The sequence below is a fragment of the Procambarus clarkii genome, chromosome 30 (genome assembly GCF_040958095.1).
Source record: "Procambarus clarkii isolate CNS0578487 chromosome 30, FALCON_Pclarkii_2.0, whole genome shotgun sequence".
NCBI classification, from domain to species: domain Eukaryota; kingdom Metazoa; phylum Arthropoda; class Malacostraca; order Decapoda; family Cambaridae; genus Procambarus; species Procambarus clarkii.
The window spans coordinates 27,199,552-27,217,513 of record NC_091179.1 but is presented as its reverse complement, the minus strand read 5'-3'; the positions used below and the strand labels follow the sequence as shown (position 1 = coordinate 27,217,513).

Sequence of the window (17,962 nt, the reverse complement as noted above, 5' to 3'; positions counted from 1 at the left end):
CCTCTGCCTCCAACCACGAGTATCAGTTCAACCTCCAACCTCAAAGCCAACACCTGCCTCTATATCATCTCTACTTTTTGGTTACTCATTCGATAATGTCCACCCCATCCCACTTCTATCACAGTTCCTTCATATTCCTATTATTCTCCATCACAATGCATACATTCTCCTCAATGCCGTGTTTTGGAATGTGGAACAGGAAAGAAAATAGACCACATGCAACATACAAACTGTGAAAAAGCTTAAAAAAATTCTGAGAGAGATCAAGGGGTGGTACTAGAAAGAAACCTCTCAAAAGATCACAAAGAACATTGTATGAGGAACCTATGCTACACTTTCCAATTTCAGAATTGCTTTTAAATACATGGATGGTGAAATACTAAAACTGTTCACAACCCTTGTGAGACCAAAGTTACAATATGCAGAAGTTGTATGATGCACATGCATCAAGGAGCACATCAACAAACTAGAAAAGGTGCATAGACTAAATAGCTTCTAGAACAAAGACAAGAGCTATGAGGAGAGGCTTAAAAGGCTTTAAGTATGCCAAACTAGAAGATAGAATAAAAAACCAGCAATGAATGTAATGAAACGCCCTTTTCTGGGTGAGCCTGGAGGCTCCTTCGAGCTATTGGGCTAATATGCGAATCAGGGGTTCCAGAAACCAGTATGTCCGGCAAAGCCTACTGAACGAGTCAGCGTTGACCATCCATTTCGTGGACAGGGAAATGAACTGGGACAGGTCGTCTGACAGGACGTTGGACACCTCCCCCTCCCGACCCCGAACATGAAGGGCCAGGAGAGCCAAACCCCAGAGAACTCAGCAGACGAGTCATCCAAAGCGACCAACCCCAGCAAAGAACCGCATCAAACTCCCGCAGTTCAAGCAATGAACCACCGTGGAGCAGTTCGAATGGAGCCAGATCGTTTAACTCCAAGTGATCCAAACAGCCTGAAGCGACAACCACACGGCCGCGAACTCCCGCACCGTGCTGTGGGCTCGATGGTAGGACGGACCCCACCGACCCTGGCTGGCCTGGTGAGCACTGGGCACAAAGACCCAGCCAAGAGACGACGCGTCCGTGAACACCGAGCGAGGGCTTGACGAGATGCCAAGGCACTGAACCCCGAAAAAAAGCGAAGAGGAAGCCGACGACGCAGCATCCGACTAAGGCACCCAGAGGCCAAACCCATGTTGTTGTTAAAGATTCGCTACCTGGAACAAAAAGTTCCAAGTAACATGGGCTATGGTGAGCCCGTAGATAGTTATTGGCCGAACCCAGAAATCGCGAGAGAGGGGGAAAGATATGTCCCCAAAGGAACCATAACAGCCAAGAAGCCAAACCCGGCCCAGCGGGTAGGCCAACACGGCAAAATTCAGATTCTCTCACAAACCCCTTGAGCAACCACCTTGTGACCTGGGAGCCCTCCAGAAACAGATGAAGGTGGGACCGCAGACGCGGCAGAGCCTCCGGATGGAGAGATAAGGAAGCAGTCATAGTCCCGCACAAGGCCCAGCCAAGTCTGAACCCGAGAGGGAACCAGATGGGACTTCCTCCAGTTCTCCAAGAGCCCGAACCTGGCGAGGTGGGAAAGAACCAAATACCTGGCGAGCAGACACACGGACTGGCTTGGAGCCCATACCAGCCAGTCGTCGAGGTAGGCCAGAACCCGTACCCCTAAGAGAACCAAACGGGCCACCACGACACAGGCAAGGCATGTGAAAACACGAGGTACCAGATTCAAGCCGAATGAAAGGCAACGAAAGCGGCAAGCCTGATGCCCCACAAAACCAAGCAAGTCTCTGAACCTCTGATGAAATGGGACGTACGAATATGCATCCCCGGAGGTTCAGGGACACCATCCAAGTGCCCGGCTCTAAAGAAGACAGACCTGGAACAGTAGTCATCTGATAGGAGGGGCAAAAGACCCAGGGGTTCAAATAGGACAAGTCCAGAATGAACTGCAGGTCCGCACAGTCCCGTTTCAGAACTGGGAACAGGCGGGAGATCCACTCGAGGGACAAGTATGTTTCAACCACGCTCAAGCAAGCCAACTCTAAGAAGACCTGATAGAGTGCAGGAGAAAAGGCCTGCCCACCAGCCGCGAATCCCCCCGAAGGAGGAGGAACCACCTAACGCCACCGCAGGCTGCAAGAAACGACCCGAAACGCCCACAAATCGTGGGACCAAGAGTAAGCAAACCGTACAAGCCTCCCCATTATCACCCCGTGAATGGGACGACCCACAAAAGGGCCGACGCCCCTTACAAGAAGCCAACAGATGAGCAGAGTGATCACCACGCTGCCCATACGTAGTCTTCTCCGAAGGCTGCGCCGGCTTCGAAACTGGCACAACAAGCCTACCACGATGGGAGGAACCCTGAGCTCTGCCACGACCCTTCAAGGAAGAGCCCCTACGGCCCCCCCCCCCCCAACCCCTGAAAACCAACAAGTCCAACATGGGACGACAACTAGAAGCTGCTGCCTGCAGATACTGCACCACCATAGACTCTCCAAACAGCAAAGGACAAAAAGGCATAGAAAACCTAAAAGCCAGGGTCCAAGCAGACTCCAAGGATTGAGCGAGCACCGCCAATCGATTCCATCGATTGAGCGACATGCGAGACGAGAAGCAAAGGACAGAGTTACCGCCAGTAAGGAAAGGAACTGAATTCGAAAGAGGCAAGATCCATTATCGAGGTGCAATCCGCATCATGCAGGAGGTAAGCCACAAGGGCCTCCTGCACCTCATGAGGTGGGATGCTGGAGGCCAAAAACCTCCAGAAGAAAGGGACTGAAGCACCCAAGGGAACCCGAGGCCAAACCTGGAGAGGGACCAACGATATATCAAACTCGTACAGGCAACGAGGATAAGAATCCCCACCCGCCCCCTATAACAACAAGCCTCTCAGAGGATACCAAAACCCAAGCAGGGTCAATCGGGACCCCCCCCCCCCCGCTCCCCCAAGTCAACCCCCTCCCCGCCCCAGAAACCCCCCACACCAGGACCCAGGGCCGATCCGTCCTCCAAGCCCTATGCCTCAAAAGAAAAGGCAGAGTCCACTGGAAAAGCAGGAAAGAAGGGGGCCCCACTGGTCAGACCCAGAAGCAAAGGCTGGAGGAACTGGCTCGAACACCTCTGTCGCCACACCAGATGGGGCATCCCCCGAAACTGCCCAAGTCTCGCCACCAACTAAACCCTGCCCCGACTCCAAAACCCTCATGTTTCTGAGTCGGGTGTAGGTGGGGAAGGAACAGGACTAACAACAGCAGGGAAAGGACAAGGGGGCGTGGACGAAACCAAAGTCGATGCGACTAATGCCCCAAAGTCCGGGCCCCTATAACTAAAACAGGGCATCCGGGGGAGCAACCAACCTAGCACGCTACAGCAACCTAAAATGCGCATGAAACTCTGAAGCCGCCTGCACCCGAACATGAAGACTAGTGGATTGGGTGAATTTGAGTACCAGCAACGAACACCCCTCACAGGACGGGTTAAAGGTATCACCGACCCTACAGGCAGAATGACGGAGGCAGAACTGGTGATTGTCACCCTAAGACAAGGGGGACAGCAATCTTAAAACTTGCATGAAGCGAGACGAGACCCAGAGGACGCATCCATCGGACCACCGAGCCCCCAATAGGGGTTTCCAGGAACTTTAGAAGCTCTGCTAATGGAAGCCCAGGCAAGGTACTGCTAACCAGAACCCCAAACTACCAAGCGAACTACTAAGTGTTAAACCCCTGTGACGTGCACACGCACTGGGGACCTAGCAGAGGACCACCAAGAATATATATAGATAAGGGTCAACACCAAGGGCAGAAAAGAACTCTGTGCTGACGTCACAACTAATTATAGCTTTTATTTGGATCCAACACCAGGCAGAAAAACTAAAATAAGAGGAAAACCCTGCAAGAGTACAACGTCTCCAGGTGGAACAGTAGGCCACTGTTATTGTGAAAACTAGCTACACAGTTCCTTGCGCCTTTACCAGGGACGAAACTACCTCCTACCCAGAGGCAAACAGTGGTGCAAGACACTCCAGCTGACTCCAAGGGTGGGCAATTTCCGACCAGCAAAAGACCACAGCGGAGGTAGGTCCCCAAGCGACTTGTGGAAGGTAACTCCAAGCCACAGTGGCAGTACTTACAGGGCACTAAGGAAAGATAACCCTAGGCACATGCAGCAAGAGTACTTGTGAAATTACTCCTGCTCCACACACCACCAGAGAACAGGACCACACTTACGAACCTTACCTCCTGTAGAGGTTAGTTTCAATAATAAAATGATAGTGGACACAGTGGAGAGTGTGTATTAGAATAAATCCACAGCCAAGATCAGAGAGACCGTGAGTCAAGAGTAATACTCCACCCAGTAAAGTAGTGCCTTCTCAGCTGGAGATTGTCATAAATAATGTGAACGGGAATTAGCCTAACTATGTAAGGGAAAAATGGACTCAATCAAAAAGTATGTATGGGTATTATGGTAAATAAAATCTATAAAGGGTTTGATTGCATATGTAAAGAATAGAGTATTACGGGGCGATGATGCAAGAGAGGTGGACGCCATCTTGACTGGAGGGGGAGGTGTATCACTGCCGATCGTATAACCAGGGTTGCAAGATAGGGTAGAGTATTATTACAGATTTTGGAGAGGTTTTATAAGAGTCCAGGTTTCCTAGAAGTTTAAATATATGTGTCATTGGATGATAGCTGTGGTGGCTGGGTACACAGTTCCAGGTTTGGGACGGTGAGCCGTGGGGTGGCCAGAGCCACTTAAGGTTATAATACTAATACAAAGTGATCTTATGTTGGGAGGAAATCGCCTTGTTGAAATGTATTCATGTGTGACATACGTATAAATTTGTGACTTTGTACTAGGCTGTTGTCCTTGCTCCTTGATTTACCCCTAGACAACATTTTAAGGTCTACCACCACCAAATTCTTGACAGGTCTATGACAACAAAATCATGTCACTACTGATAAAAATAAGACAGGCCGAGCGGACAGCACGCGGGACTTGTGATCCAGGGTCCTGGGTTCGATCCCAGGCGCCGGCGAGAAACAATGGGCAGAGTTCCTTTCACCCTATGCCCCTGTTACCTAGTAGTAAAATAGGTACCTGGGTGTTAGTCAGCTGTCACGGGCTGCTTCCTGGGGGTGGAGGCCTGGTCGAGGACCGGGCCGCGGGGACACTAAAAGCCCGGAAATCATCTCAAGATAACCTCGAGAAGAAGAATGCCGTGATACACACCCACAAGGCACAGCACTGGACAACGTCAGGGACCAGAGTCGCACGACTGCCAAGTCTCGCATCAGACTCGGAACTGGGGGTGGATAGCCGGCGCAGGGGCTCTGCAGCTCCATTTCCCCTCGCAGAGAGGAGGGGAGCTGCCCAGACAGCGGCACGGTGACGGTTGGGACGTCATGCTCGTTTGCTCTTTTTAGTTTGGGAAGTTTTGCTTAACAGTTCTGCTTTCAGTAGCAATTTTTTAACCAGATGGGGTTTGCTTTGGGGCCGCCTACCTTTCTGGGTGCCCGATTCAGTCGATGGCAGACAGAATGCTTCCAACCATATGGGGGTTTCTATAGGCCATTGCTCCTCATGCCTCTTTGAGGGGGGGGAGCCAGGTTCTGGCTCATGGTCCCCGGTAGGCAGAACTATTCGCTTTGACTGATGCCAGGGTCTAATACATTCACATCAGCCCGGATAGCTCAGGGAAGCCGAAGGAGCTTCCCCCAGAAAAGTTTCAAAAACTTTTGGCATTCGTTCTAAGATCAAATATTGTCTCACCCTGCCCTTTTAACTATTTCTCTCATCAATCCTTATCTCAATTAAGGTATCTGTGCTCGGAGTTCTATTACCCAAAATCATCTACGTCCTCTAACCTCCCAACATATATCTGCTATTAGAGCAATAACATACTCTGGCCCCAGACAGCACTCGGCCCCTCTACTTAAATCTTTGAAACTTAGATATTTAGTCACTGCACATCCTCTCGAGTGTACTCTATATACATTAAACTCTGAACTGAAATGCCTTAAACACTACCTAGAATGTTTTAACAGACCCATGGGCACCACACTAGAAACAAATACCTATTTGATATTCAAAGAGTGCGACTTAACCAAACTAGAAATGCATTGCATATCAAGGGACCAAGAATGTGGAATAACCTTCCCAATCATATCAAAGGTTGTACCTCTCTCAACCAGTTTAAGATAAAAAAAACTAAGTACTACATAATAAACGCCATGTAACCTACCTTGCCTTCTAAACGTCAACCTATGTCTTGCTATTTTCAAACAATATTGGTTATTCCAGTTTAACTGCCGATATCTGCCATGTATAAATTTAAAGAAAATTGTAATCTGTTTATTTAGTTAAAATTCCTTCTGCTGTTCTATTGCATTTTCTCCTGTTCCATCCAGCATGCAATTATAACTATCATCATTCTCCTTTAACTTTTTTCTTTTTTTCCAATTAAATTTATATACTTTCAATCTCAATTAGTATTAAGTTTTAGTCTAAGTTTTTTTCCTGCAACTTGCCCGAAATGCTGTGCATATTAGCGGATTCAGGCATTGTATGTACTAGCTCTATCTATAAATCTAACATTATGTTCGTTTCTCATTTTCAATGTATGTTCCTTTACCTGAATAAACATCTTATCTTAACAAATTCCATCACTGACACCACATACCTCCTGAACAAATCTCCTGTTCCTCCTGATAACGTCCGCCACGGACACCACCTGCCCCCTGACACTAAACCCCAACTACTGACACCACCTGCCCCAGATTCCAACCCTCACCAGTGACACTACCTGCCTCCCATGACAATTTTATCATCCTTCAACCCCTTCTCCCTGGAAACAATAGGTAAGCAAAAAACACTGTACAATTGTTTACACTTTGGTGAATCATAGGTGATGACAGCCACCTCTGACGCTCAGTCTCCATGAAGGCTTGGATGAACAATCCTCACTTAATTGGACATTTATATGTTTCACTGAACATTTAGTACCAAACTTCAATTCATTCAAGCCATCCGGGAAATCGTTAGAGCGGGGTTCATTAGAGTGAGGATGCACTGTATATATAATATACTAATACTTAACAGAAGAATCGTGTATGGCCACATACTGTACCATTGCTTTCGGCGAGACTGTTGGTGGAAGTCTGACTGGAATCTCTATGAATCCTCTGATTATATTGATGGGTGGTGGTGCCAAAGGCTCAAGAAGGTTCTCTTCATCAATAGGCAAATCCTTTGAAAGAAGTTCATGCTCATACGTACTTGAGAACTGGATTTGCCCTCTAGAGACAACCTGTCGTAAAAGTATATAGTTAAATTAAATTCAGTGTATGTAATGATGTAAATTATTTGCACATCAGAATTCTTTCAGCAATCACATAGCTAATCCTGCGATACACCCTCATACTCAAATACTGTTTATACACAAAAATGCCGACCCCACAGACAGGGGTCAGTGGGGTCGAATTCATAAATTTTAATTAACATGCTATTCATTCAAGACGGGAATTTTCTCAAAGATAAAATATTGGGATTATTTTCCCAATATCCCACTTCCCATATACTGGGTAGTGGGATACGAAAAACCCCCGGCCCAGCAACAATAAACCCTGCCCAAAACGCACAAGGGACCAGGTAGGATCAAAGGTTCCCCAAGCACTCCACATACCCGGAAACCCATGACACAGACCACAGGGGAGAACCCTTATTCACACCCACCACCCTTGAAGAATAGGTAGAGTCCTGGGGAAAAACTTCAAGGAAGGGAGCCTGCTGGGCCGACTCTGAAGCCACGGGGGGGGGGGGGGGGGGGAATCGGGCTCAACAACCTCCGTCCCCGAATCGGAATGGGCAATCCCCGAAGCCACGCGAGCCTCATCCCAAGCTAAACCCTGGTAGGGTTTAGGGTTTAACCCTAGACTAGGGTTTAAACCCTTAAAACTAGGGAAGGTAGCCCTAGGTGCATGCAGCCCAACGTACAGAAAACACCAGGCCAACGCACCACCACCCAGCTGGCACAGCCACAAAGACAAAATCCAGACATGACAGGGAAGCCAGAGGTGACGTCTGGCCACCAGGCCCGTCAGTCATGAACTGGGGTGGTGAGCCGTCTGCTTGCCTGAGCGGGCTCCCCTTCCCCCCATGTCGAGGGAGGGAGAGGGCGCTAGTGAGCGGCTGCGCTAGTTGGATGACGATTTGATAGTTTGTTTTCCTTTTGGGGGGAGTTCTTTGGCTCTGTTCGAACGTTGGTTGCAATTTTTACCAGTTGGGTGTTTGTATTGTTTCGCCTATCCATCTCGGTGTCTTCCCTAGTCGATGGCAGACATGACATACTCTTATATGTAGAGTGCTCGTAATGGCCATTGCTCCCTGCGCTTCTCTGAGTGGACCAGGTTCTGGCCTCCGGTATAAAGATATAAAGAACTCCCGTGATTGATGACATCAAACTAATATGGCACAAGTTAGTTTGGATAGCTTCAGGGAGCCGACGGGGTTCCCCACAGAAATAAAGCTAAAATCTTAACTTAAATATTCCTTGGCCTAGTATAACACATATATGTACTATATTTGGGTTCATATAGTGCGTATCAGGACTAGAAAGTTTAGGTTAGGTTAAGTTTTCTTTGCAACATCAGTACAAAAACTTTTCCGGTTTGTCCAAATTCAATAGTACCGATTTCTACTTTATAATTGCCTTCTGTGTCAATGTAAGTACTGTATGATGGTCTCATCATTAAGTCTATCTGTAAGTACTGTATAACTATTACCCGGACTATAAGGGAAGGACCCCATCCAGATAAGCCCAACATCCGAAATAAGCAGACTTTTTACTGGGGAAATACAAAAATTCACAATCTTTTTGTACCACAACCAATGAAATTTGAATTTACATACACACACTAATTAGTGTGTGGGGCTGGGTGGGTGGTTAGCTACCTAGTTGGTAGGTGGGCAGGCTGGATGGCTGGCAGGAAAGTTGGATGGATGGATAACCAGTAGATGGGCTGGATGGTTGGCAGGCAGACAGGCAGGTGGGTGGATTTAGGCAGGTAGGTAGGTAGGTGGATTTAGGCAGGTCGCTGGATGGGTGGGCAGGCAGGTGGGTGGGCGGGCAAGCGAGCAGGTAGACATGATTGGGTGGGTTTGGGCAGGCAGGCAGATTTGGGTGGGCAAGCAGTCAGGCATGTGGGGCACACATGCAGGCGGTCAGGTAACATTCCCTACCCATTCCTCCATACACCCACACCCTACCTTTGCCCTCCCTCCATCCACCACACTCTCAACCCTCCCCATCACTCAATCCTCCCCTTCCCTCCTCATACCATGCCCTCATCCTCCCCTTCCCTCCCCATACCATGCCCTCATCCTTCCCTTCCCTCCCCATACCATGCCCTCATCGTCCCCCTCCCAACTCTTTTGGGAAGACAGGTTGTCAGGATGCTGACAAGTTAGACAAGCTGTCAGGATGCATAAAGTCTGTGCCACAGACTGCCAGACAAGACAACACTGGACAGACAGATGAACACACATCTATTTCCTGCTCAAAATCATGCTAGCCCTGACTCTAGCTCTTCCCCTAACATCCCACAAGTGTTAACACTTGCTGTACGATGGCATAAGATAATATGCACCTTAACCACTGCACTGCACAGATCACCTTCAGGCACTAGATTGGTGGTGCGCTGAGCGCCTCACGGCGCTTGTAGCTTACGATTCAAAACTGGGGCAGCAAGTTTAAATGTAAACAGCATGTTTAAAAAAGGTAGCAACCATGTCTGATGCATTTTATTTTCTTGTAAATATTTAAATGAATAAATAGTCAACCAAATACTGTTTAAATATTATGTTGTGTTTTTTAATATCCGTAACTAGCCCTCCACGGCAAAAAGAACAAAATATATGATTAAATAACTCCTGCGCCACCTCCGACTAATCCACCCTACCCTCCCTGATGGCTACCCATCCCTTGTTAGGGTTAACATGAGAGTCATCTCTGGTACACACTCCTCAGTGACAGGCAGCTCCTAGCTGCAGCACACACTCTACATGTCTCTCTGCACCGATAAATGTAGACACCCACATGCTGATACCCGCACGACATTCAATGACCCACCACACCCACTCCTGATGCTTGCCATATCCACAACCAATCCTGACACCCACCACACCTACACCCACACCCACTCCTGACACCGACCACACTCCCAATACTCCAGCCTCCCTACTAGCCTGCCTGCCTCCCTCCCTCCCTGGCAGGCTCCCTCCCTGCCTCCCTCCCTCCCTACCTGGCAGGCTCCCTCCTTCACTCCTTGCCTTCCTGGCAGGTTGCCTCCTTATCATCTTGCCTTCCTGGCAGGTTGCCTCCTTCCCTCCTTGCCTGCCTGGGTGGCTAACTGCCTCTCTCCCTCCTTCTATGCCTGCCTCCCTCCTTTCCTACTTGCCTCCCTCCCTCCCTCCTTCCCTACCTGCCTCCCTCCCTCACTAATTTTCTGAGAAATTTAAATAATTTTACTTGTGAAATTATCTCAATAATTATGATGGGCTGCGAGAGTTATGGCAAGTGGTGTACAACGAGTGTTAAGCCGGCGTTTCATTTCTTTATCTGTCAGTGGTAAATGTTCACATTTTATATTCAACAGCAAGTCAACCCTTGGTTTCAAATTTTATTCTTCAAAAGTTGACTTATACACCAGCATATACGGTAAACTGTCTGCCTGTCTATTTGTATCAGGTCAAACCTCCAGTCATCCCGATTCTGTGGACATTCATCCGGATGTGGACATGAAAATATCCGGATGCGATTTTGTCCAGATGACCCCATTATCCGGTTAAGTGGAATTTGGATAATTGAGTTCGTACAGTACTACCTAAATAGGTGGATGGGCAGTTTTAACAATATTAGAAGGATTTTTTTTCTGTTCTTGAGCATCAAAGGGTTCTCAATTATAAACATGTGTGCAGCCATGGGGTTAACTTTGCTATGTAAGTTGAATGATTATTTAAACTAGTAAACTGTGCCCGTTTGCCCATTTAAGGCTAATTATATCATTACCTATAAAATTATTCAAGTTTGTAATACAATCTTATACCATACATGAATCCTGCAAAGGTTTATAACATGATGTCATGTCAACAATTTATTCAATAAAAATTTAACTTTAGTAATTTGTAAATCCATGTACATTTGATTATGCATAAATTTAATATGTAATATAATTAACCCCAATTTTGAAACTCAATTTCCATCAGACAGACATATGTAATATATAAAGCAAGCTCGATGAAATTCTTTGGTGTAAATTTAATTCATACCTGAACTGTGAAGTTAGCTGTAATCTGGTTAGCAGCAGCATATAGAATGGGAATAAGATGCTCTCTTTGTTCTCCAAGGCATTTCAGCCGTTTCTGAGGGGCATATATTATCACAGAAGAACCTGAAGGGGAGAAGTAGCTCTTGAGTTCATGGTTGTAGATGGAATCATACATGATGTGACGCCAGCTTGATGATGGAGATCGAATGGAAATATATTCAGTGGCTTTGATCTGAAAGCAAAGACAAAATAAAACAATATATCTTATTATTAAAGTCACATGGTACCACATGAGAGACTGGCAAGGAAATTTCAGGCACATGAAATAAATAGGAGAATACTGGAATGGATAAAACAATGGTTAAAACAGAAAACAAAGAGTCATGCTAAATGGGAATGACTGACTGGGAAAGCACACTGAAAGAGGCCTGCCTTGTCAAACCCGAACCCCCCGAAGGAGGAGGGTCCACCCAACGCCACCGCAGGCCGCTCGAAACGACCCAAAGCCCCACAAATCGTGGGTCCAGGAATGAGCAGAGAGAGCTTCTTCCTCCCCCCATCGCCTTGTCAATGAGACGAACCGCAAAAGGGCTGACGCCCCTTATGAGAACCCGACCTTTGCACAGAGCGATCAACAGGCAGACCTAACGAAGATGGCTCTGAAGGCTGTGCCGGCCCCGAAACTGGCACCACTGGCCTATCCTGACGGAAGGAATCCCGAGCCCTGCCACGATCCTTCCGGGAAGAGCCCCCAAATGCCCCCCCCCCCCCCGGAGAACCAAAAAATCCGACATTGGACGACAACTGAAAGAAGCTACCTGCAGATACTGCCCAACCGCAGTGTCTGCAAACAGCAAGGGACAAAAAGGCAACGAAAACATAAGAACCAAGGCCCAAGCAGATTCCAAGGAGGATGCGAGCACTGCCTGCCGACACATAAAACGAGAAGCAAAGAACAGAGACACCAAACCCACAGAATTGGTGTAAACAGCTTCAACAGGGTAGACAACGCATGCACCGCCTAGGCCAAGGCACCAGACCCAGGAACGGCCCCCAAGCATCTCCACATCTTACACAAGCCAATTCCAGGACAAATCCAGGAGGGAAAAGAAATGCAAGACCGGAACCCACAGGCCATGAGTGCACAAATCTTTAGCAACTAGGGCAGCCGAAAGGGTGGGAACCTGCACATGAAGCTGCACGATGCCAACATCCCGAGGAAGGGCAGGGGTCGAACAAGCATGCTTTGAGGTGCTCAAACTCGCCCCCCAGGTAAACCTGGACCACCGTCAAAGCATCACTCCAGTCAAGTCAAGCGTGTGGGAACGACAGAACTTATGCCAAGCCTCCAATGAAAAAACAAGAGCAGTTCGCAAGCCAAAACGACTCCAGGACCTCATAACGAACCCAGTAAGGAAACGAAGATCCAAAACTGAATAAAGATGAATCCATTAAAGAGGCATAATCTGGGTCGCGCAATGACACTTCCCACACCTCATGAGGCGGGATGCAAGAAGCAGAAAAACTCTGGAAGAACGGAGCCGACAGACCCGAAGGGACACGGAACCGAACCCCGGGAGGGGCCGACACCAAATCCAACTCGTATGTGGAGGGGGTGGGGGGGACGGAAAACCTATTCCCTGTAAAAACAAGCCCCTGCTTAGAGGGTACAAAAACCCAAGCAGGATCCAACAGGGCCCAAGGCCCCCCAAGTCAACCCCTCCCCAGCCCCAGGAACCCCCAACTGCAGGACCTGGGGCCGATCGAGCCATTCCCCAAAGCCCTAGCCTCAAAAGAAGAAGCTGGAGCTGCCAGAAAAGCAGGAAGGAAGGGGGCCGACTGATAAGACCCAGACACTGGAATCTAGCTCATATGGCTTGGCAGGAGAAACTGGCTAGAAGGCCTTCGTCGCCAACCCGGAAGGGGCATCCCCTGAGACTGCCCAAGTTTCGAAACCAACTGAACCCTGCTCCGACTCCAAAACCCTCAGACATTTCGGAGCCGGAAGCAAAAGGGGGAGGACCAGGACAAACCACATCAGGGGAAGCACAAGGGAGTGCTGGCTGAACCAAAGTCGAAACAACTAACACCCCCAAGTCCGGGTCCCTATAACTAAAACGGGACAGCCTCGGGGCTTCCGGTTCAGCAACCAACCTAGCACGCTGTAGCAACCTAAAACGAGCGTGCAATGCCTGAGCTGCCTGCACTCGAATAGAGTCATCAGTGAACTGGGTGTACTGAGTCACAAACAAGCAACAAGACTTGCCGCACTCCGGGTCGAAGGAGTCACCGACCCAACAGGCAGCATGATGGAGGCATAAACGATGAGGGGTCACTCGGAGACAAGGGAAATGAGCAACCCTCAAACTCGCACAAGGATATGGAGGACCCAAGGGTCACATCCATCGGACCCATGCACCCCCACGGGATTTCCCAGGGTCGTGACATGGAACTCACGGTCAGGAAAGCCCAGACAGGGATACTGTTAACTGGCGCCCAATATTACCAACAAATTGCTAATGCTGTACCCCCGGGACATGTACACTCACGAGAGCCTAGTGGGGGACCACCAAGATACAAGAGGGTGAGACCAAAACCAAGGGGCAGACCCCCACCAGGCAAGAAAAGAAAAACAACAGAAAATAACCCACAAGAAGACAACGTACCCAACCGGAACAGAGCCAGCCACTATGAGAGGTGACAACTAGCTGCACAATACCCTGCGCCCCAACCAGTGACGAATACTACCCCCACCCAGAGGCAAACAGAAGTGAATGAAACACCCCAACTGACTCCAAGGGCAGCCATTCACCGAGCAGCAAAGGACATTACAGAGATAGACCCCCAAGGTGACTTGTGGAAGATGGCCCCAAGCCCCAAGGGCAGTATATTTACTGGGCACCCAGGGAAGGGAACCCCCTAGGCGCATGCAACCTGCTATGAGTACTTGTGAGATTACTCCTGGCTCACACACCACCAAGTGTGTGTGCCAGGAGAACAGCCCCGGTCCATAAGGCAGAGCTGTAGGACAGAAAACAGTAGCCCGAGTCACACGACCGTTGCCAATCACATCAGTCACAGAATTGAGGGGTGGATAGCCAGCGTTAGGAGCTGGGACTCCCCCTTTCCCCTCCCGGGGAGCTAAGGGGGGGGGGGAATATACAGTCAGCGACATGGTGACGTCGTGCTTGTTTGTTCGTTTTCATTTGGGGAGTTCTGTCCACTAGTTCGGCTTCCAGTAGCAATATTTTAACCAGAATAGGGGCTTGTTTTGGGGCACTTACCTTTCTGGGTGTCTGACCCGGTTGATGGCAAACATGGAATGCTTCCAACCACATGGGGGTTTCTATAAGCCATTGCTCCTCGTGCCTCTTTGAGGGGAAGCTAGGCTCTGGCTCGTGGTCCTCGGTAGGAAGCATTCTATGTGTCATTGACTGGGTCAGGTACCCAGAAAGGTAGGCACCCCAAAACAAAACCTATCTGATTAAAGTATTGCTACTGAATACCAAACTGTTGGAAAGAACTCCCCCAAACGAAAAAGGAGCAAACCAGGACGACGTCACAACCATCACTGCGCCGCTGTCTGTGCAGCTTCAACCTCCCCTGGAGGAGGGATGGAGGAACCTAGGTCCCCTGCACCTGCTATCCACACCTTCAGTTCAATGGCTGATGTGAGACCTGGCGGTCGTGCGACTCTGGCTCCGAATCTTTTTCCAGTGCTGTGCTTAGTCGTGTAGTTTTGTCCAAATGGTGGTGTGCGAGCCAGTAGTAGTTTCACCTGTACTTGGACTGCATGCGCCTAGGGTTACCTTCCCTAGGAGACCTGTAAGTACTGTCATTGTGGCTTGCAGTTATCTTCCACATATCACTTGGGGGGCTACCTTTACTGAGGTCTTTTGCTGCTCAGTGCTTGCTCGCCCTTGAGGTCAGCTAGGATGTTTCATGCATCATTGTTTGTCTCTGGGTAGAAGGTAGTTTCGTCACTGGTAGGGGTGCAAGGTACTGTGTAGCTTGTTTTCACCATAATACAGTTGCCGGCTCTGTTCCGCCTGGGTCGTTGTGTTCTTGCGGAGTTTTTATTTTGTTTTTGCTGTCTTGGGGGGGGGGGTCTGCCCCTTGGTATTGCCCCCCAACTGCCCCTTGGTTGCTCACCTGGATGCCCCTAGGCTGCCTCATTTTGGTTATATGGATCCTAAGCGTCTAGGTTTCAGAGTCGGGGCAGGGTTTAGTTGGTGGTAAGACTCTGGCAGTTTTGGGGGATATCCCATCCTGTGTGGTGATGGAGCCATTCGAGCCGTCTTCTAGCCAGTGCTTCTGGGTCTGACCTGTGGGCCCCCTTCGTTCCAGCTTTTCCAGCAGATTCTGCTTTTTCTTTTGAGGCGGAGGGTTTAGAGGACGGCTCAGCCTTGGGTCCTGATATGCAGGTTCCTGGGGTGGGGCAGGGGCTGACTTGGGGGGCTTAGGCCCCGTTTGAACCCACTTTTGGTACCCCTCTGAGCGGGGCTTGTTGTTACAAGGGGTGAGGTTTTCTTATCCTCCCCCCCCCCCCCTCCTTTTACGAGTTTGTTATGGCATCAACCCCTCCCCAGGTTCGGTTCTGGGTTCCCTTAGTTACTTCGGTCGTGTCTTTCTGGAGGTTTTCGGACTCCCGGTTCCCAGCTCATGAGGTGCAAGAGTACATTGTGGCATATCTCCTGCACGACCCGGTTTAGGCCTCAATAATTTATCCTGCCTCTTTTAAGTTCGGTTCTTCTTTTCCTTACTGGGTGCGTTACGATGTTCCGGAGTTGTCCTGGTTGACAGATTGTCCTATCTTTCCGTTGGGGCGTGGCATACTTTCTGTAGGTCCCACACGCTTGAGTGGCGAGAGGCCCTTACGGTTGTTCAGGTTTACCTGGGCAGCGAGTTTGAGTGCCTCAGTGCATGTTTGTTGTCCCCTGCCCTTCCTCTGGATGTCGGCCTGGTACAGCTTCACATGTAGGTTCCTTCCCTTTCAGCTGCCCTGGTTGCTGAGGACTTGCACGCCCATTGTCATTTGGCTTCGGTCTTGCATTTCTTTTTCCATTCTCAAGCTGTCTTCGGATTGGCTTGAGGAGGACTTAGAGGCGCTCGGTGCCGATCCTGGGTCTGGTGTGCTAATTTCGGCAGTGTCAGCATTGGCATCCCCTGTTGAAGCTGTTTGCGCTGGTCCTGCAGGAGACAATGTCTCTGTTCTTTTCTTCTCGTCTTGCGTGTCCGCAGGTAGTGCTCGCTCAGTCCTTGCAATCCATTTGGGTCCGGGCTCTTAGGTTATCTACGTCTTTTTGTCCTTTGCTGTTTGCAGTCTGTGGTGGTGTGGTATCTGCAGGCGGCTTCTTGTAGTTGTCATCCCATGTCGGACTTGTTGGTTCTCTGGGGGCCCATTGGGGGTCTTCCCAGAAGGGTTGTGCCAGGGGCTCGAGGTTCCTCCCATCGTAGTAGGCTAGTGGTGCCAGTTCTGGAGCCAGCGCAGCTTTCGGAACCAAACACGATTGGTCGGCGCAGTGATCGCTCTGCTCGTAAGTCGCTTCTCATAAGAGGCGTTAGCCCTTTTGCAGTTCGTCCCATTGGCGGGGCAATGAGGGGAGGAACTTGCGCTGTTTGCTCATGCCTGGTCTCCCAATTTGTGGTCTTTTTGGTCGTTTTTTGCGGCCTGCAGTGGCGTTGGGTCACCACTCCTCCTTTGGGGGATACGGGGCTGGCGAGCAGGCTTCTTCTCCTGCTCTCTGTTGGGTTATCTTGGAATGAGTTCGCTTGGGTGTGGGTTGAAAAATCCTCATCTCTCAGGTGGTTTCCTGCCTGTTTCTGGTTCTGGAACGGGACTGCATGGACCTACGGTTCATTCTGGACTTGTTCAGTCTGAACTCCTAGGTCTATTGCCCCTCCATTTGGATGACTACGTTGTCCCCAGGTACGGCTTCTTTTGGAGTCAGGCACTTGGATGGTGTCTCTGGACCTCTGGAATATTGGTATGTCGTGATTCATCCAGGGTTCAGGAACTCGCTCGATTTTGTTGTGGGGGTCAGGCTTACACTTTCCTTGCCTTCCATTCGGCATGAATCTGGCACCACACATTTTCACACGCCTTACCCGGGACGTGGTGGCCCGTCTGCGTCTCTTAGATGTTCGGGTTCTAGCCTACCTCGATGACTGGCTGGTGTGGGGAGTTTGAACTTTGCTGTGTTGGTCTACCCGCCGGGTCGGGTTTGACTTCATCGGCTGTTCTAGTTCCATCGGGGACTCCCCTTCTGCCTCTCTCGCAATCGCTGGGTTCAGCCTCCAGGTGCCTTACATCAGCTGCTGCGTCAGCGAATTTCTCTTCGGGTTTTTCGGAGTTCAGTGCCTTGGCACCTACCCGAGCCCTCGCTCGATGTGTTTGCAAACGAGTTATCTCTTGGCCGAGGCTTTGTCACCAGTGCTCACCATTGCCTGGTGACCAGCCTGGTGGCCAGGCTGGCCAGGGGTAGCGAGGTCCACCCTTTTGTCGGGCCCACAGCATGGTGTGAGAGTTCGCAGCCATGTGGATGTCGCTCCGGAAGGTTCGGGTCACTCGAATGGAGCTGGATCGATGATTCAGCTCCATTTGGATTGCTC

General features: G+C 49.6%; 1 protein-coding gene across 2 annotated transcripts in view; it reads right to left on the bottom strand.

The window, feature by feature from the left end:
• The window catches only part of LOC123765536 (alpha-1-macroglobulin), a 251,748-nt gene that overhangs the window by 157,893 nt on the left and 75,893 nt on the right, over window positions 1-17,962 (bottom strand). For both annotated transcript variants that reach the window (XM_069334071.1, XM_069334070.1), the window contains exons 9-10: window positions 11,352-11,582; window positions 7,153-7,332 (exon numbers count right to left, since the gene is read on the bottom strand). In XM_069334071.1, coding sequence (XP_069190172.1) covers window positions 7,153-7,332; window positions 11,352-11,582 — 411 coding nt within the window. The remainder of the gene's footprint in view (window positions 1-7,152; window positions 7,333-11,351; window positions 11,583-17,962) is intronic.